The 20,710-nt window shown below is 49.3% G+C and overlaps 1 protein-coding gene across 1 annotated transcript in view; it reads left to right on the top strand.

Annotated features, from left to right (window-relative positions):
* Nucleotides 1-527: 527 nt before the first annotated feature.
* LOC119165371 (uncharacterized) overlaps nucleotides 528-20,710 on the top strand; it is a 32,380-nt gene continuing 12,197 nt past the window's right edge. The window contains exons 1-8 of the mRNA XM_075868818.1: nucleotides 528-556; nucleotides 2,141-2,446; nucleotides 3,981-4,152; nucleotides 6,125-6,280; nucleotides 6,918-7,103; nucleotides 9,637-9,924; nucleotides 11,859-12,014; nucleotides 12,748-12,873. Coding sequence (XP_075724933.1) covers nucleotides 528-556; nucleotides 2,141-2,446; nucleotides 3,981-4,152; nucleotides 6,125-6,280; nucleotides 6,918-7,103; nucleotides 9,637-9,924; nucleotides 11,859-12,014; nucleotides 12,748-12,873 — 1,419 coding nt within the window. The remainder of the gene's footprint in view (nucleotides 557-2,140; nucleotides 2,447-3,980; nucleotides 4,153-6,124; nucleotides 6,281-6,917; nucleotides 7,104-9,636; nucleotides 9,925-11,858; nucleotides 12,015-12,747; nucleotides 12,874-20,710) is intronic.

The raw sequence follows: 20,710 nt of genomic DNA, 5'->3' as shown, positions 1-20,710 counted from the left end.
CTCCCCGACTATAGGTAGTCGCATTGGAGGGGGAAGGCGTTGAAATGTTTTCGCTGTTGGCATATCAGCAACGAATGGTTGTTTTGCTCGCCATGAGATGACGTGAAGAGCAGCTGTGGTTGCTTTCGCTCCCGCTTCAACGCGCTGCCAGAAGCCGCCGGAACACGAAGACCACGCGCTCCCGTGTTCCCTTTCATGAAAATTGACACTGTACATTCGACTTGAATCTCGGCATGTATTGGCATTCGTTGTGTATTTCTTCTTATCACAGATGAACAGGATTTTCATCAACACGTCGGCCATGGTGATGACGGCTAACGGAACAAGAGCGATGCCGCCAATAAAGTGCTGCTACAAAGTCGTGTATCGGCCGCCCAGCTACGAGAACGACAGCATTACCATGTGAGTGACCTTATCGAAACGCGCACGCCTCTTGCGATTGCAGCGTAGTATACGTTCAAGTAATGACGTGGAACTGTGTCAAAAAAGATGGCGTTTCATATCGTCATTGGCCTTTCCATGTCCCAATGGGTGGTGGTGGCTGCAGCGTCCAGTTGTGTGAGCTGCTCAACTTCTATCTCGCACTTAAAGCTCCGCAGGAGCTGCGCTAGAGGCGTGGCACGTTGGCTAGGAAATATAGATGACTGATAATGATGATGATGCTACAGAGCCCTGCGACATGAACAAAAACAGAATGCATAAATGCAGAGGCTTACTTACAAAACTCAATTGTGAATTAGTGCATCTTGTTTCGTAGCTCTCAATCTGAACGGAGTGTCTATCTGTCTATCCGACTGTGCATCCCTTTGTCGCGTAAGACGAATCGCTTTACAACCAATTTCTAAATGTAAATTACCTTGTTGGTACGGGTTTTGAACCCGCCGCCTTACGCTTAGAAGTAGGGTGTGGCCCCCTCGATCTACATAGTTAATCGTGACCACTTTGAATGCATCTGAGCCACATAGGCGTGCGTACAAAGTGAGCAAGGGGGAGGAGGGCACCCCCTAATCATCGCGGGTAGTACGCAGTTCACCCAACATCTTCATTCAGTCGAACGTCCACTCAAAGTTTAATGTGCGGGATTTTGATTATGGAGGTTTTCGCGATAATGGCGACCGATGACACCTGATATTCTCTTTTAAATGCTGTTCCCTTCCCACTTCTACCTTCAGACAGTTGCCAACCAGAGCAGGTCATTGTGGGAAGCACGTCATTGCTTCATTTTTCACGTCTGCATTCGCTGCGAAGTTTGTTTTCTTCAATCTCAACTGACAATAAAAAAAAGCTAATTGCAGCTATGGCAAAGCTTAATACGAGCTGCAAGCAATAGGTTCACGTGCTACGTGACACAAAAACAGGCTCATAAAGAGTGTGCCACACCCACTGCCATGGCTACTGGTGGCGCTGACTGACACTCCCACGTTTAAGTTGACATATATGCCCAATAAAGTGGCTGGGGAAGATAGACGCCCTGGTAGCTCAGTTGGTAAAGCGTCGAACGCGTTATTCGAAGGTCGCAGGCTCGATTCCTGCCCACTGTAAGTTATCTTTGCAACCATTTCTTCTCCTCACATTTACACTACGATTCGGTCTAATAACTTCACCTATACTTTCCTTGGCATTATCGTCTGTTGAATCTTTATATATATATATATATATATATATATATATATATATATATATATATATATATATATATATATATATATATATATATATATATATATATATATATATATATATATATATATATAATGTGGTGTGTGCGTGTGAAGGAATGCGAAAACTCTAACGAAAATTATATTAGGATGCAAGATTGTTAAACGGCTCGATGAAATTCCGTTCCCACGACATCAAAGCTTATTTCGCAGAGTGGCTGGTTATGTGTTTCTATTTTCCAAGGACACTCCCCGGCTAATAACGAGCCTTCGCGGAACTAACGCTACGACTTTCATGACGCAAAAGAAAGCTTCGTAACCGCACTGGCTCACGAGGCGAACGGGAACCCATCTTCTTTCATTTTTTTTTTCTTTTCTCATACTGCGCACGCCACAAATAATTGTAAAGAGCAGTAAAACGGGCCTAGTTCGTTACCTAGTTTTCGAGGTTTTTTTTCTTGTTTCATTTTTTTTTTTTGCAGGCGTTCAGCTATCTGCGTGCCCATCAGCAATGACACCGTCATCAAGTTCGAGTTCATCCGCTTGCAGTGCTCCGACGCTGAGGGTGTGCTCGTGTACAAAAACTACCACGCCTTCGTGATTCGCAAGCCGGCGGTCGAGAGGCGCTGCGCTCGTAGCCTAGGCCGGCAGCCCACAGATGGCGCCAACGACAGCGACTTGGGGAAAACGGCGTCGAAGCGCGGGAGACGTGCCTATAGTGTGCTGTTGGTGGGAGCCGACTCGCTCTCGCGCAACAATATGAAACGCTCGCATGCGAAAACGGTCAAGTGAGCAGGCTGCTTTTACTATTCGGCTCAATGCTAACCGTACTCACCTCGATCATAGGAGAAAACTCAGTGAAGTTAAAGAAAAAGATATTCTTCGATGTTACGTGTCAAATTCACGACAAATGATTGAGGGTACCTGTAGCGGTCAGCAAATAACGTAGAGCTCACTCATACTCACTCATGCAATATCTTCGTCCGTATTGCCCACTCGGACAAACACTTACCATTGCTTTTCTCAACCGGGCTCACTTGAACTGACACGACAATTTTTTTTTTTTTTAGACTGCACTCTCTCGGATTCGAACCTACCAGAGTATTACTCACCTGGACTCATTCAGTCTCATGGTGTTAAGATACGACAGGTGTGCTAGTTGGCAGTGCATATATGTGTGCCCGTCAGATATGCGATATCTGACTCGCAGCTCGATCTGGGTCTTAGTGAGCTTGGTTGAATCGACTCATTAGTAAGTCAGCAGAGCTATGGTGGAAAATTCTCGGCCGCTGTAGCCGCGAGCTGAAGCCGGGTCCACGAGCCCAGTAGTGCTGCACGTTTATCGCTAAGCTGTAGTAAGCAGAAAAGAAGTGTCTACTTAAGTTCGCGTTTTTCTTTGTTAGATAGAATAATATTGACATTTAAAAAACAATCATGCCAAGGAAAGTACGGGGATGTTATAGAAGTTAATTGTATTGAAAATTTGAAGAAATAAAAGTGAATTAAAAGATAACTTGCCGTGGGCAGGGAACAAACCTGCGACCTTTGAGTGAAGGTCGTTTTTGAGGTTGAATATTTGTATCTTACAACTGCGCACAACAAGACGTACTGCCAGTCTCTATACCTTGCAATTCCTCGAAATGCCCACTCTCTCCGAAAAGTGGAAGTAATGCCTTTCCGTAGTAACGTGTTTGGGTGCGTTTTCTTAACTGTCCCCCACATTTGGGGGGAGGGGAAACAGTAGGCAGGACTTCATCCTGCTAAGGAAAGCAGTTGCGGATTTTGTTGTCTTTTAACGATCTCATCGTCTCATTATTCTATCGTGTATTGTAATTAGTACAACTTGTCGTTTTTTTTTATTTTTCCTCAGCTTCTCTTCATCATGCATGGCTGGTTGTTCAAATGAAAATTACCCACACTTTAAGTGACTCTTTCCCAGATTTGATAGTTTCACTGCGAATTAACATATCTGAGTTCAAAATATTTTATTTTTATTAATATTTTGCTTTTTCAGCTATTTCAGTCACGACTGATTGTTCAAACAGATATTATCCAAAACTCTTTCAGAGCTTTATAATATCAATGCGAATGCAGATATCTGAGTACAGATTTTTTTTTTCCTTGTTCAGCTTTCTTTCATCATGGCCAATTCTCTAATTGTAAACCACCCACGCATTTTGTAACTCTTTGAGAGCTTTGATAGTATCAGTGCAGATGAGCATGCGTGCGTACAAAAGGTTATTTTGTTTCATTTTATTTTTGCACTTGATACCTAGTCTTCGTTAGTCTCAGTACTGAGAGAAGCACGTTCTTTTCTCGCAGGTACCTAGAATCGCGAATGGGAGCAGTGTGGTTGAACGGAATGAACGCACTTGGCGAGAACACGCTGGAGAACATCGTGCCCCTACTCATCGGGCAGCACATACACGAAGTGAACAAAAGCTGCAGGCAAAGCGACTATAAGATCTGGGACAACTGCACGTTTCTCTGGACGGTGCGTTTAGTTACAAGGCCACCTATACGGAGATGTACAACAAATTTTACAAGGAGCCTATAGGCCTGTTGAAAAAAGACGATGTTCCAAGCTTAAGAAGGAAATTTTGCGCGAAAAAAAAAATTGTTCACGAAGGAAGAGTACAGGCATAGAGTTTTCTAAATATACACTAGCGGGAACTCTGACACTCGTGTCTATGGGAACTGCAACGCAGCATGGGAATGATTGGCAGTCGACGGATTTGTCTAATCTTCATACTTCTGGCTCCGTGTGTGTCCGCGTAGCTTGAAGTTATTTTTCTCACGAAACGAAAATCAGCAAATGTTCAGTGTTTGCGCTTCACCACCTTATTCTTTTAGGCTCACCGTTCCAAATCGGGTCACAAAGTTCAAGGGGGTTCGTTGTTTTCTTCCAAACGAAACCGAAACATAGCAATAAATGAAGCCACAAGTGCGATTCGCCGACCGCAAGTACGAAGACTAGGCAAATCCGTGTACTACCTATCATTTCCATGGTCACTGAATGATCGCAGCGCCAGAGTCCCCATTCGGTTATTTTTAGAAAACTCTATGGGTACAGGGACAAGCGCAACGTTGTTAGACGACTGAGTAAGATGAAGATTATTGGTTGAAGTAAAAAAATAAATGCGCGGCTTGAGGCTATTACTGTATTAAAGCAAGTCGCTGCGTGTGTTATTGATCCTTCTATTGGCCTGTACAGAGGAGAGAGGGGCTTTCTGGCTACGCATGTGTTGTTCTCATTGAGCATTCTTGACGTATGCACATGTGGTCTTGGTGTCCCTGTTTCACGTTTATTCAGTGTTTCGGTCCATGATCAAAACTGTGTCAGTTTGCGCTTGTGTTTGTACCCTGCCTTTATGATGAGTCACGCGCGACTTTTTGCGTGAGGAGCCTTGGTGCGCAGTTTAGAGTGAATTTTGCCTTAGCGCAACACGAGTAAATCCATTTTACTCTATACGCATGCCGCCGATATTTTCATGCAAATTAGGCGCCAAAGCTTGTTTTTATTCGTGTCGCAAGTTTCTTCCTATTTAGCACAGCCTAATGGGGTTTCATTCAGGCTGATGTTTGCTGCATTCGATTGTTAGCATGCGTGCAGTTTCGCTGTGAAACCATTGCGCGTATTCTCTTTTTCTTTACGGATAACTCTAAGTTTTGTAAAGAGCTGATGTACGCCATGCAATGTCTTTCAAATGTGCTTAAAATGCAGTGCCGGTTTGAATGCTCATCTGATTAGGCACTCAAGCTTCATATATTCTTTAGCCTACAAAACTTCCAAGACATTAATTTATGAAGAATACTGGATAATTATTCATAAATTGGGACGACGATAAATAACAATTCGGCTCGAATTCATTGAAAGGTAATTTATTTAAAATGACGAAGCGGGTTTTCCAACGCAATCGCGTTTGTTTGGCTGCAAACTTTAATTGTTTCATCTTAAACTATGTTTTGCCTGGTCGTCCAAAGGGATAGGAACGTGTTGTATTGGCCGAACTGATACAGGTTCATAGTCGAATGTAGTGTAACGAAACCTGGACACAGTGATGAAGACACAGGACGGATTGTGTGAGGTGTCCTGTGTTAGTGCCCGTTTTGTGTCGTGTTACTTGTGTCACGTCTTCTTTGTGCTACGTTTGTAAACTGACTGTCCAAGGCCTCCGATGCGCAAGATGATAAAAAATACAGCATATCCACTGAGTTAATGATGATGAGTGGGGCGAAGTGTCTGTCTGTCTGTCCCACTTTAATCATCAACTATAAGAATACCCTATAGCCATCTAGTGACCTTATATACAATTTTACTAGTAGACACACAACGCCATCTAGTGAGCAATTCATAAACTGGAGCTGGCTACATGCTATGCACTGTTGACGGAGGAGAGAACAACCCACACCCTAACGAGCTTTACCTCTAAAACATGTCGTGCACGACACTCTTCGGTACGCAGTTATTCGCCAACGCGGGCTACCGCACCTTGTACGCCGAAGACAACACTGAAATATCGACGTTCAATTACCTGAAGCCCGGTTTCGGACAACAGCCTACAGATTACTACATGCGGCCCTTTCTACTTCAATTTGAAAAGGAGATGGGTTATCACAAGGTGAGCTGCTTCTCATTTATAAGCAGTAAGGCTGCATGGATAGACGCATTCACACCTGTAGCATACCGCACGCCATAAGAATGTGGTTATAAGCGGTGAAAAACAGTAAGAAATGTGATGCCATCCGCAATGCGAGAGCTTTAGTTGTCTTTGAGCTGTGGTGTCACTTTATCCGAGCCACCTACGGGGCGTAACTATGAACTATTGAGCAATGCACTACTATGAATGAGTGATAGCACTAAAATGCAGTACAAATGTGTTCTCCTATTTTCTTGGGAGTGCGTGGCCTGTTCATATTGTTTTCACGGTACATGTGAAATCTGCGGCTAGGTGAATACTCCGGTGGCGAAATGAGTGCGTCGTTCACCATGTCGGTTCGTCATGCGTTTAGTAAGCTCATTAAGTGGTATAGCTGACGGTGTTCCTGCGTTTGAGCGAATGACAAGTTAGGAAAGAGCTGCTCGACGCCCAATCGTAGCATAGAGCTAAAGGTGACGCGGCACAACCGCGGAAGCAAGTTTGCCTAAGTCGTTGCAGTATTTAGGTTGTAGCATTCATTCAAAACTTTTCTATGCATGCTCTTATCACGAGCATGGCGTTTTTTTTTTTACATATGTAGTAACAATTTCATTTGCAGCCCCTGAACTGCTACACTTGTGTGGGCCCATATCAACTAGCTCAAGTGGTGCTAAACTACACGCGCGACTTCGCCATCACGTTCAGGAACGAGCCGTACTTCGCCTTCACCTGGATCAACGCTCTGACGCACGACTATGCTTCTACACACTGGGGTGGCGACGAGATCTTTCTCAAGTTCTTTGAGGCAAGTGCTGCTAGTCAAACGCACCTATTCTTTTGTTCAGAAGGCGAATATTTCTTCTCAAAAAACGAAGACGCTAGCTGACATTGTCGCTGCTGGTTAATGTATGCGTTCCGTCCGTGAACCCCCACGGCACATGTACTGTTCCGTACCACTGCGATCTAAATAGCTGCACTTTCTACAAAATGGCAGTTAGCCATAGTCGGGGCGTACGCACACATGTCAGTTGAAGATTGACCACAGACTCGAGAGTGAAACGTGAACTGTTTGTCTGTCCGTTGTCCTCTCTTGCACTGTTTGTTGACTATGAATTATCATAAGCCTAATCCCAAACCCATTTGCAGTAATAGCCAATCTAACCACAGCGTTTCATAACCACCATTCTGCGTATACACAACTTGTTGCTTACGCAATGAGCGCCGTTTACGAGGACTTCCCTTGCTCTGGCTCTGCAGACGGAAACCAGTCTCTCTGACGAAATGCTGGCTCTAGTTGTTCCACCAACATTCCTCATGTCATCATTGGCTGGTCGTTTCGAAGCACTCTAGAGTGCTCTCCTGGGAGAGTGAGAGAGAGAGAGAGAGAAAGAGATAGGTGGAGAGAAGGTAAAAACGCAACGTCTCACCTTCTTTCGAGAGCACTCCGAAGCGACCAGTCAAAAATGGAATACTTTTGACGCCGTTGAGTGCGTACATTTTATCACAAAAGTGTTTGATGCAACGGTCCAACCAAGACTTCACTAATCTATTTCCGTCAGGGATAGGACGTTGTTGAAATTTAGCTTGAGCAGCATGTAAATAAATTATGCGGAATTCCGCGGCCCGACAATCAAGCCTACGACCTCTCGAATATTGATAATAGGAAGCGAGTGCTTAGCCGACTAAGCTATCGGTGCGTTTCCAAGGCGCTCTTCGGACGCGTATTAAATGTGTCGCACTTCTTCGCTGTGTACCAGTGTTCTTAGTTTGTCGGGGTGGTGCCGCCGCACAATAGTAGAGAAGTACTTCATTGTCACATCAACTAACGGCGATAGAGAATGCTGCGGTATTCTCCATTGGCACTTAGATGCTGGTACGGACGTTAGGCTGTGGCATCAGAGCCTCCCGATGCCGCCTATGTGGCATTCATGGTTTTTGTTGAAACATAGTGCACCACTGCTTCCGCAGTCAGCTCCGAAAAGGTTTCTGGGGTTGGTTTTACAGGCCACAAACGCAGTCTGTGATTGCGACGTGCTCTACCATAGCCTCCTTTGTTTTTCTTGCCTGCCGGATGAGCGCGAAACGCCCGTCATCTATGGCGACGCCACCTACGTAGGGTTAAAGGTCATTGTACTTGGCCTTTGAAACCAGCAACTTTGGCGTTTGCTAACTTCGGAGGCTACGCCTTCTATTGAAGGGGTCGCCTGCTGAATGCGAGCAAAACGCCCGTCATCTATGGCAGCGTCACTTACGCACGGTTAATTATATTTTCGTTTACGCCTTTTCAAAACTTTCTTACGTTATTTTCGTTGCAAATAAGCTCCGAAAACGTAAAAGTTATTTGAAAACAACCTTACTTAAGTGACGTCCCCACCGCAGTTCCGACGACGGCTGCTTCCCAAGTGACCCCCGATAATCCGACAGGCAATGGAAATCTAGGAGGCTGTGGCTCTACGCGCTGGTGTGGCTTGGTGACAACGCACGTGTTTTGCCTTTTGCATTGTATTGGGGCAAGTTGCGCGCTAAATTTTTCGCGTCGTGCTTGCGTGTGCAGTATAGTGCAACTTCAAAATGCAACAATAGTGTTCTCCGCCATTTACTGATGCGAGTGCGATGGTACCGACTATGAGAACTGTTGCCTTAAGCACCACTGAAGTACGGCGTGGACCGATGAATGACGCGCAAGTGTTTTCGGCGCAGCGATAAACATGCCATGGGGACGTGGGAGGCCTTCGCGCACTCACGGCACAAGCTGAGAACTCTTCTGGCGTTTGTGAAGTTGAGCACGTTGCGACCCAACTGGTTGCCATACAGACACCTATGCAGGACCGAAATGACCGTATACATTTACCGAAGCGACATATCAGCCGGACGCTGCTCGCCAACACAACGCTGCATGCCAAGCACACATCCACAGGATGGTCGCTGAGCCGCAAATCACTCTCCTTCACCGCAGCAGACCGCTAGTTCATAAATGATTGAGTGAAACCTCGTTTGGTTCCGCTTGCACAGTTTCCGTGCGGTGTACTTCAAGTGCGATTTGCGCGATGCTCCGGTGCGTACAGTCTCTCCGAAAAGTGTGTAACGGTCGTGATTCGTTGATTGTCGTGGTGAAGATGTGCCACCGGGTATCAATGTGGATGCATCAAAATCTAAGGGTGCTGTAGTCACTGAACACCGACAACCACTATATATCTATGTGTAATAAACATTGAACTGCTTCTGTAAAGACTCGTTTTTCTGTCGTGTGTTATGCCTATTCCTACATCAGACGAGCCAATCACATTTTTGTTTGCTATTCCGAATGCCTCACTTCGAGCTCATGTTGGCGCGAGCAGTCGCTGTACGAGGGCGACCACCTGAGAGATACCATCGTCGTGTTCCTGAGTGACCACGGCATGCGCTGGGGCAGCATACGACGCACGTTCGCCGGTCTGCTCGAGGGCCGCCTGCCTGGCTACCTGTGGTACCTGCCTCGCAGTCTCACCCTCCGCCACCCGGACCTCTTGCGAGGGCTGCAGGAGAACGCTCACCGCCTGACCACGCCTCTGGACGTTCACGCGACGCTGCGAGGAGTGCTGGAAGATTTCAAGCTCCTGGACGCACCCAGCACCCAGCCATTTCTGGTACACGCATTCACGCTACACATACGCATTACAAAAGGTCATCGTTATAGTGCAGAGCGAACACCCAAACACACAGACGCGGAGGCATTCAACGCAGGCGCTACTAATAGCCTCAATGGAAGGGCAACAAGACAATATACAGGGTGTTTCAAGAAATGGGTCCAATATTCTTTAAAAATTACACAAGGGAGGTATCTGCGTGCTACCTGCGGCGTTCCTTTTACTGTTGCAGAAGGCATCTTCAGATGGGTACAAACAATAACATAACAGTAAATATGGAAAATAACACCTTTTCAACCAGTGGTAATAGCCGGTCGAGTCAAATGAGTGAATTCAAGCCGTGCCCACGAATGTTCCATAGCCAATTTGAAATTTTGGAAAAGAGGCCACTATAGTAATCACCGCGGAGCGATGCAATCTGCCCAGTTTAGCTGGCAAAACTGAAACCGACGCGCCTAACAGCACGTCTGCCATTCACTTCGACAACATCCCCATTGACGACACTGTTTCCCTCACATTTGGGGAGAAGAATAAGCGAGCGTCGATAAGCGGCCTCGAAGCGAAGTATCTAAATTACCGGTTGATAAGGGTGAGGGAAACAATGTCGTCACTGAGGGCGTTGTCGAAGTGGATGGTAGATGCGCTGTTTGGTGCGTCAGTTTTGGTTCCTGCAGCTAAATTAGGCACATTGCATTGCTCCGCCGTCGTTACCAAAGGCTGCTTTTCCAAAATGTCAAAGTGACTATTCGTAGGAAGAGCTTGAATTTGCCCATTTGACTCGAACGGCAATCACCACTGGCTAAAAAGTTAATTGTGTTAATTTCTATAGTTACCACCGTAATTGTTGTTTTTACGCATCTAAAGATACCTTCTGCCACAGGAAAGGCAACGCTGCAAATAGCACGCACATACCTCTTTTTTGTGATTTTTAGAGAATATTGGACACATTTCTTGAAACATCCTGTATACGGCACCTAAAGCGCAGGCATATACAAGTCACATACGGCAGGCTACAGTTCACCTGCGTGTTGGAAGTGACATATCCTGTTTCTGGCAGACATTTCATTGAACGTTCTAGTAGCAACTGTTGTATGCTTCTTATTTGGGTGTTCGCATGACACTCTCATGATCCGCAAACACAAACTAGTTCAGCAACAAGTCTTCTTTTAGTTATAAAAGGTGTGGAAAAGGAGATTACTCTGGTTCGAGGTTACCAAAGGCAGACATAATCAAACATTACAGTCACGTCAGAATATGCCAGAGTCGTAAGTGATCCGCTTCAGTCAGGGTTAAGTAAGCAATGAGAAGACACAGAGAATATCCGCAAGGCTAATTCAATTCTGATATTCTCGAACTAATTGGGCTTCTCAAAGGTTTCGGTTGCTTGAGTCGCTTACACTTGCTCAACGCCAGAAGCTGGCTCGACTGAAAATTAATTCCTTGCTGCCAAAGGGACACCAAAAGGACACTTCAGTACTTAAACCACAGCGTACCATGTTACCAGGCCGGTGAAATATGTTCGTTGGCAAATAACACTCAGGTATGTACAAGAACATTTGTTCGTAAAAAAATCACTCTGCTGCAGTAAGTCACTCGATAACAGTGGTATTGCACACGCAGTGCGACGTAGGTTTGAATTAAATCTGCAGCTTTTATGCTTTAGGATGTAGCACGGTTCAGAAAACACGAAGTGGTTTAATAAAATAATAGGTGAACGTCATTGCTTGAATTACTGCTTCCTTCTACTGAGCTGCCGCGCCACTATTAGTCAACGTCTCGAGTATCGGTGCACCACACAAAGAACAGTCTGCGACAATGATTTAAATAAGAATGTTACGCTATCCTTAGCACGTCTTCAATTGCCTGTGGGCTCGATGTGATTGCGCAGTATGGCTATAAAGTACTTCCTCTTCCGCTGATTTCATCGCCCACAGCGGGAAACACGGCGCAAGTACGACGGCGTTCGGATGGCATCGCTGTTCACTCCGGTTCCCTTGAACCGAACGTGTGACGACACCGGCATGGAGAAACAATGGTGCTCGTGTCTGAGCCGAACAGCCATTTCGACGTCAATGCGGCCAGTGCCTCAGGTGAGTGAGTGTGTGAGTGAGTGTGTGAGTGAGTGTGTGAGTGAGTGTGTGAGTGAGTGTGTGAGTGAGTGAGTGTGTGAGTGAGTGAGTGTGTGAGTGTGTGAATGAGTGAGTGTGTGAATGAGTGAGTGTGTGAATGAGTGAGTGTGTGAATGAGCGTGAGTGAGTGAGTGAGCGTGAGTGAGTGAGCGTGAGTGAGTGTGCGTGAGTGAGTGTCTGTGAGCGAGTGTGTGAGCGAGTGTGCGTGAGCGAGCGTGCGTGAGCGAGCGTGCGTGAGCGAGTGTCTGTGAGTGAGCAAGTGAGTGTGTGAGCGAGTGAGCGAGTGTCTGTGATTGAGTGAGCGAGTGTCTGTGATTGAGTGAGCGAGTGTCTGTGATTGAGTGTGTGAGCGAGCGAGTGTGTGAGCGAGTGATCGAGTGTGTGAGCGAGTGTGTGTGTGAGTGAGTGTGTGTGTGAGTGAGTGTGTGAGTGAGCGAGTGTGTGAGCGAGTGTGTGAGTGAGTGTGTGAGTGAGTGTGTGAGTGATGTGTGAGCGAGTGTGTGGGTGATGTGTGAGCGAGTGTGTGAGCGAGTGAGTGATTGAGTGAGAGCGAGTCGTGTGCACGCAGCTATGATATCGACACACGCACGATGGTTTGTTGCCGCCGAAAATATCTGTGACGTGCATGTGCATAGGATCAAACTTAACTGACGCATCCGATGTGATTTTATGTCAATTCACCCATTCATTACAGGTGGCTGAGGCAGTTGTCCGCTATATCAACCTGATACTCAAACCGTACGCACCACTTTGCGCTCGACTACGCCTCAAGCGTGTTGATAGCGCATACGCTCACACAATCGAAGACCCAAGGGATAGCGTAAGTGTGCCTGCCCTGCTTTCTTACTTTTAAAGACGATAGTCTTTATTTTAAAGACGATAGTCTTTCTTGGGGACCTTCAACGCAAACATTTTGGTCCGTCTGTCTGTACATTTCTCTGTTTGTCCACCCTTAACGGTACCCTAAATGGTATCAAAGTGGCCAAACGATACTCCAAACGGGTGACCCCATCCGCAGCGCCCTCCAATATTGCTCAAAATACAGTGTTGATACTTGTGTGATTGTCATTTAAAAAGCAATTTTTGCGCATATCTGAGACACCATAACAACACCTCAGTATTCTGTATGTGTGTCTCTTACTAGAAACGGCATACGTAAGTAATTCTAAGGACCATAGCGTTTACCACGTTGCGCTGACCATGCAATGCTTCGACGAAAAGGCAAATAATTCCTATGCTTCGCGCACTTCGTTTTCCCAGATAATTGCCTGAGAGCGCTGATGTCTCACATGCGACGTGACTTGATGCGCTCGTTCGCGTCCGCTGCACGCTCAAGGCACTCTAACGCAGCACCTCCAGAATACTATTCACTGATTTTCTTGCGCAGAACATCAGATTAACGTTTTGTTCACTATCTCCAGACGCAAGACTATCGTCTTTCGACGACATTTGCGGTGTAACATGCAGATACTTCGCCATTTTTTTTGCAGTTCTGATGTAATAGCGTCTTTGACAAGGGTTTAAATTTATGTTGCATATGATAACTTCCGAGTTTTTTAACTTCCTAGTATAATATAGAACGGAGACAGTCAAAACTGTTATCCGAGACCAGGTAGGAGCGTAGGCCTAGCTAGCAAAATCAGCGACAGTCCGGGCCGAGCGTCTCGTGCTTAGCACTGACAGTGTGTGTGCCGAGATTTGCATGACCCACTACATTCATCATTACATATTTCCCCCTCGCTGAAGATGGTGCCAAGTGAGTGTTCTAAGGTGTCGTGAGGACAAGTGGTTCGTGATATGGTTTGAGGCGATTCACATGTACGATTTCGCGGCCTCGGCGACGCAGGTCCACAGTGGCAGTGAGGGGTTCGATGAGGTAGTTAACAGCGGAAGTTTGTTCTATGACGCGATAAGGTCCATGGTACCTGCTGACAAACTTTGTAGAGGTACCAGGAGCAGCACTGGGGGGCACCCACAGCCAAACAAGAGTTGGGCGAAAATTGGTAGTTGGACCGTCCATCGTCGTGACGAAATTTCTGTAGCCCTTGTTCTTGTGTTGTAAGGGTGCGAGCTAATTGCCGACATTCTTCCGCATACCGGGCGGCTTCGGAAACTGGTGTGCCTTCGGATGAGTCGGGTCGGTAGGGGAGAATGGTGTCAATTGGAGACGATGGTTCTCGACCATAAAGTAAAAAGAATGGAGAAAAGCCTGTCGTCGCTTGAGGTGCCGTGTTGTAAGCGTACGTTACGTAAGGAAGGATAAGATCCCAGTTGGTGTGGTCGGAGGCGACATACATAGAAAGCATGTCGCCAAGAGTACGATTGAAACGCTCGGCCAAGCCATTTGTTTGTGGGCGATATGCGGTAGTACAGCGGTGAATTACATGGCATTCTGCAAGAAGTTCTCGAATAACATCCGCGAGAAAGACGCGGCCTCGGTCGCTCAAAAGTTCACGTGGAGCGCCGTGACGCAGAACAAAACGTTGCAGCAGGAAAGACGCAACGTCACGTGCCGTTGCGGCTGGTAGAGCGGCCGTTTCTGCATATCTCGTGAGATGGTCGATCGCTACAATAATCCAGCGATTCCCAGCTGATGTATATGGTAGAGGACCATAAAGGTCTATTCCAACCCGGTCGAATGGTCGCACTGGGCACGGTAACGGCTGCATTGGTGCAGTAGGACGGCTAGGATTGTGCTTGCGGCGTTGGCACTCTGTGCAAGATCGAATGTACTTTTGAACGAATGTGTACATGCCGCGCCAATAAAACCGAAAACGTAGCCTGGCGTAGGTTTTAAACAAACCGGCGTGCGCACACTGCGGATCGGCATGGAAAGCAGCACATATGCTGGCGCGGAGATGCCTGGGTATGACGAGTAGCCATTTGCGACCGTCAGGGTGGTAGTTGCGGCGATAAAGTATTCCATCACGGATGGCGAAGTGAGAGGCTTGTCGGTGTAGCGCTCGAGATGGCGGGTGGGCGAGTGTTTCAGATAGGTAATCCATCAGAGACGCAATCCACGAATCTTTGCGCTGCTCCGCCGCCATGTTGATGGGTCCTGATAGTGGAAGGAAGTTGTCTTGGATGGAGACACTCGCAATATCAGTAGAAACAGGCGAACGCGAAAGAGCGTCGGCATCGGCGTGCTTCTGGCCTGAGCGATAAATGACGCGGATGTCGTACTCTTGGAGCCGTAAAGCCCATCGTGCCAAGCGTCCTGAGGGATCTTTGAGGGAGGATAACCAGCAGAGCGGGGGCGCTGCAAGCGCTCGATGGTGACGGACGCACTCCACATCGCCTCCGTAGATTTTATGCTATTTCTGCGGACATCCACCTTGGTACCCCTGAAACTTGGATTTATCGTCACCGCCAAGTTCTCCGCTTCGCCTAGACAACACCTTCGTCCAGGTGGGTCCAGTTTTGACAACTTGAGGGACGTCCTTCACTCCCGGCTACAACGCCGCCTCGCTAAGGGCTCTCAGCCCGGCGATGGCGGCCGCTAACGTGGTTACGGGCTATGATCCTACCTCAAGCCAAATGCTGTCTATGGAGATTTCATCCTCCGAAAACACCATGCCATCAGAAGATGAATACCTCGACGACATGGTGAGACTGTGGCAACGCAAGCAAGCGAAATCGAAGCCTGCGTCTCAACAACAACGAGACGCCACAGCGGGCCACCATTCCCCAGCCTTGCAAGGAACGCCGGCGCGCCATCCCTCCGGTGGTGTGCCTACCTCTGCTCCGTCCTCGCAGCCAGCGAAGCAACGCAAGTGGCGTCCGCGTCAAACTCCTCGCCTCTCTCGCGACGACTACATCGTAGTAGTTAAACCTCGCGTTCCCTGCGAGCTACGCACATTTGTACCGGCCGATCGCGCGGGCGACGCCATCCGCAGCTACCTCGGCGACCGGACTACCACGCAAATTCAAGTGTGGCCAATCTGGGAACAGAACATCTTGGTCTGTAGCACCACCATTTTGCCTATGGCACAGCGACTCCTCGGGGACTTCCAGCTGCAAGTGGGGGATCAGCAGCTGCCCGTTCGAGGCCACGCCAAGGCACCAGGGGATACATGCAGGGGCGTCATCAACGTAAACCCTGCTGAAAGCCCGGAAAAGATAAAGTCTGAACTGTATTGGCCTCGAGGTACTATCCTTGCGGTCCGCAAACTCGGAGATTCCGCGGCGGCGGTGGTGACTTTCGAGGGCACGAAGTTACCCCGCTTCCTCTTCTACCACTGCGTGGCGACGTACATCCGCGCCTACAAGAAAACGGTCCCGGTTTGCACCAAGTGCGGTACCATTGGCCATCGACCACCTCAGTGTCCTCACCCCGCTCCAACGCAGTGTGCCAAATGTGGAACCCCCGCACCTGCAGGTCTCAATGCCCACGACTGCCACCCCAAGTGCCTCCTCTGCCACGGCGCCCATGAGACTGGGACCAGTGGCTGCACGGCAAAATATCGAAAATATCGGAAACGCAAGCAGCCCTCAACATCTGCTCGAGGGACCACCTCATGTTCGTCACAGCCAGACAGCGGCACCAACCTGCATCAGTCGGCTCCACCACTCCACGCCGACACTCAGGCATTCCCACCGCTCGAAGCACCAGCGATGGTACCTCAGGTGAGCAGTTGGGCAGGGAAAGCTGCTTCTAAGCCTCTCTCACCCCCTTCTGTCGATCCTCCTTCTCCCGAACTTGCGGCCCTTCGCCAGCAAGTTGCGGCACTTCAAAAGCAAAATTCTCTTTTAACTAAACAACTCGAACTCTTAAATAAGCGACTTCAACCCCAACAACAGTGCACTGCAAGGCCATCCGGTATTGCCTCCTCTGTCCAGGCGGCTACGCCAGCTACATCCAAGCTTAGTCCTGGCGCTAAGCCCACTCCCATTAAACCGCCGGTTCAAGCAACCATTTGTACTCCAGCACTCGGAGCCGGTGCCACATCTACTCCAGAAGCTCTTGAGGCTCCTGGGGCACCTCAGGTTATCTTGCCCGCTAACCAAACTCTCCCTAGCGAAGAGCGCACCCCGCGCGTAGAGGAACGCCTCACGCGCGTCGAAGCTTCGATTAATCACCTCCTCACCAGCTTCTCGGTCCAACGCATAGTAGTAGAGGTTACCCAGGCTATTCAAGCCTGGGCAATCACCCAGTTTCAACCCAAGGCATCGCGTTGATGGTACAGCTGAGCAGTGAGGGTACAGCTCCACGGCGTCGTCGTAAGGTGGCTACCACCACCCCGCCGTCGGACAATCCGGCCTCCGTGCCCCTCCCTGCCTCTGAGGATTCCGAGCGGGACATGGAGGACCAAATATAAAACCTAGGACAGTCACGATGGCTACCAATCGTACGTCCCGTTCAAACATTGCGTCTAAATTCGAGATCATACAGTGGAACCCTGGAGGCTTCGGGAACAGGCGAAAGCGTTCACATCTTTCCCTTTTCCTCAGCTCACTTGGCTCTCAGCCGGCCGTCTTGGCGCTCCAAGAATCTGGCCCTGCTCCATCCCTTTCTGGATACTGCTCCTATGTAGGCGGCACCACCACATGCCTCCTCGTGCATAAAGCTTACACGGCAGTACAGATTGACCTCGATCTGGATCTTCCTTACGACTACTGCATGATATCAGTGCTATCTCAGCGGAGGGGCCAACCATCAATACATATATTAAACGTGTACTGTCCCCCTCGCCTTGCAAGGGCTTCGTTTGCGCATCTCTTCCACCGGGCGCTGCGTATAGCGGCCCGACAACCACTGGTGATTGTCGGGGACTTTAATGCCCCCAGCCCTCACTGGGGTTACCACTACGAGAAGGCCCGGGGCAGAGAGCTCAAGGAGCTCATTTCCTCGCTGAGCCTGACGCTTCTTACCGATCCGGCACAACCCACACGTTCCGGCAACTCGGTCACGCGAGACACATGCCCCGACCTCTCCCTCACCCGTCACATCCGCGATGCTACATGGGAGAATTTAGGCGAAACCCTAGGCAGCGATCACTTTTTACTCCGCATTTCGTTCACACCGCGGCAGAAAATGCGCCAACACTGGGGCCAAGCCCGTCTCACCGATTGGACTCGGTTCAGAATGCAACCATTCCCCGCCGGCCTCTCCTCGACCGAATATGCAGCGTGGGCATCATACGCTCTTCATATGAAACAAGTGAACACTCGCACCCTTGCAACCTCTAATTTGACTCCTGCAATCGATCCACACCTCCTACATCTTTGGCACGCTCGCCGCGGGCTCATAAGGCGCTGGAAACGCAACAAACTTAATCGGAAACTTCGCGCTCGCATTGAGGCGCTCACTGCAGAGGCGGCCGCATACTCCGCACAACTTTCCGATGCTAACTGGGCAGACACCTGTTCAAAGTCTGCAAAGCAGATGAGCTCTAAGAGTGCGTGGCGACTCTTTAGAAGCCTTCTCGATCCCTCCACCACCAGGGGAGAAACGCAACGCCAGCTCCACCGTGTTCTGCATGCCTTTCAGGGCACTACGGATGAACTCGCGCGAGAACTTTGTGACCGCTACATCTGCCGCACAATTGATCCCGCAGGCCCAGCATATACGTATTCCGGCGCCCCGAACACCGACCTCGACGCCCCATACACACTTTCTGATTTACGATTTGCACTCACGAAAATGCGACGGGGCACGGCCCCTGGACGCGACGGAATCACAGTATCGCTCCTGGCAAATCTTCCCGACCAAGCACACCTCTCGCTACTCCACCTTATAAATTCGATATGGGACGGTTCTCCGCTTCCAACGGAATGGACCACATCGGTCGTGACATTCATTCCCAAATCGGCAAAGTCCATTAGTATTGAGGCACTGAGACCCATCTCACTTACGTCTTGCGCAGGCAAACTCATGGAAACCATGGTTCGCGAACGCCTTTCCACCTACTTGGAGGCCAGGAGGACCTTTGCCGACACGATGTTTGGCTTTCGCCCACATCTGTCGGCGCAGGACGTCCTGCTCCAGCTTCAACACGATATCATAGAGCCGACTACTATGCGCCATAACGATAAAGCCGTGCTCGCTCTCGATCTCCGCGGGGCGTTCGACAACGTCAAACACAGCACTATACTCACTAACCTGTCTACCACAAACTGCGGGCAGAAGACTTTCAACTACATTCGCGCCTTTCTATCACATCGCACCGCCTTCATTCGCCTTAATTCTACCGAACACGGCCCTTACTTATTAGGCACGCGGAGTACACCTCAAGGGGCAGTCCTGTCTCCTCTGCTTTTTAACCTGGCGATGATGAACCTCCCCTCTCTTCTAAGCGAGGTCGAGGGAATACAACACGCACTATATGCGGACGATATCACAATCTGGACCAACACCGGCTCCTTAGCGCAAATCGAAGAATGCCTGCAAAAGGCTGCCCTTCTGGTGGACACCTACGCAGGTTCATGCGGCCTGGAGTGCTCTCCAGCTAAATCGGCTCTTCTTTCAGTCTCTCCGCTACCGCCGCCTCAAATTTTTCTTCCGTCCGGGCCCGTCCCGTCAGTGCAAAATATTCGGGTTCTTGGCCTTCACCTCACATCGTCTTTGGATCCAAAGGGCACAATAGCAGGCCTCAGACGCACCAGCGAACAGGTGAGCTGCATGATACGGCGAGTGTCCACCAAGCGCGGCGGCCTCCGCGGGTCTCAGTCCCTCCGATTGGCCCACGCGTTTGTGACCAGTCGCGTCCTCTACGCCTTGCCTTACCTTCGCCTGCGTCGTCGACACGAGCACCAGCTGGACGTCCTTCTTCGTTCAGTATACAAACGCGCTCTGGACCTACCTATTGCAACTTCCAACAGCCGATTCACGGCTCTGGGGGTACACAACACCTTTGCAGAGATGCGCGAAGCTCATCGCGTTAACCAAATCAATAGACTGTCGCAGACGCCTTCAGGGCGCCGTCTTCTACACAGACTTGGCCTTAACGCGATATCTGACCAAGACCCTCTGGAGCCGGTACCAGAGCTCTGGCGTCAAAAGCTATGGGTGGAACCTCTACCCCGTAATATGAACCCCGACCTCCATCCTGGCCGTAGACTAGCACGCGCCGCGGCCCTTCATACGCGACACTCCGATCGTCCTGGTGTTTTCTACGTGGACGTCTCGGGTCCCTCCCCCTCGGGTCACTTCACGGCTGCAGTGATTACAGAGGGCAAACACGTAGATGGCCTCTCCTTTCGAGCAGACACAGTAACGCACGCTGAAGAGGTTGCCATAGCTTTGGCCGCCTCTCACCCTGCTTCACGCACCATCCTGACGGACTCGCGCTCGGCCTGTTCTCAGTACCTTCAGGGTTCCATTGCCCCGCTGGCGGCTAGCCTACTACAGGCAGCCTCTTGGCGCTTTAACCCTCATCCCATTCGTATAGTCTGGACCCCAGGCCACTCGGGCCTGCCCGGCAACGAGGCGGCAAATGCCGCTGCCCGCGCTTCTCCTGTCCGGGCCGTTGCCCCTCCATGTCCCGAGACGGAATCTGGCAATACCAACCTCACGCGCTTTCGCGAAATTTTGGCTTATTACCGGGCTTCGCGCCGCCTCTACCCGGACCCCGCACGCGGTTTGGAGAAAGCGGACGAACGACTGCTACGCCGCCTGCAGACGAACACCTTTATCAGTCGGGCGGTCGCCAGGCACT

Source organism: Rhipicephalus microplus, chromosome 1 (assembly GCF_043290135.1).
Source record: "Rhipicephalus microplus isolate Deutch F79 chromosome 1, USDA_Rmic, whole genome shotgun sequence".
Taxonomy (NCBI): Eukaryota; Metazoa; Arthropoda; class Arachnida; order Ixodida; family Ixodidae; genus Rhipicephalus; species Rhipicephalus microplus.
This window is presented reverse-complemented; position numbering and strand designations above follow the sequence as displayed.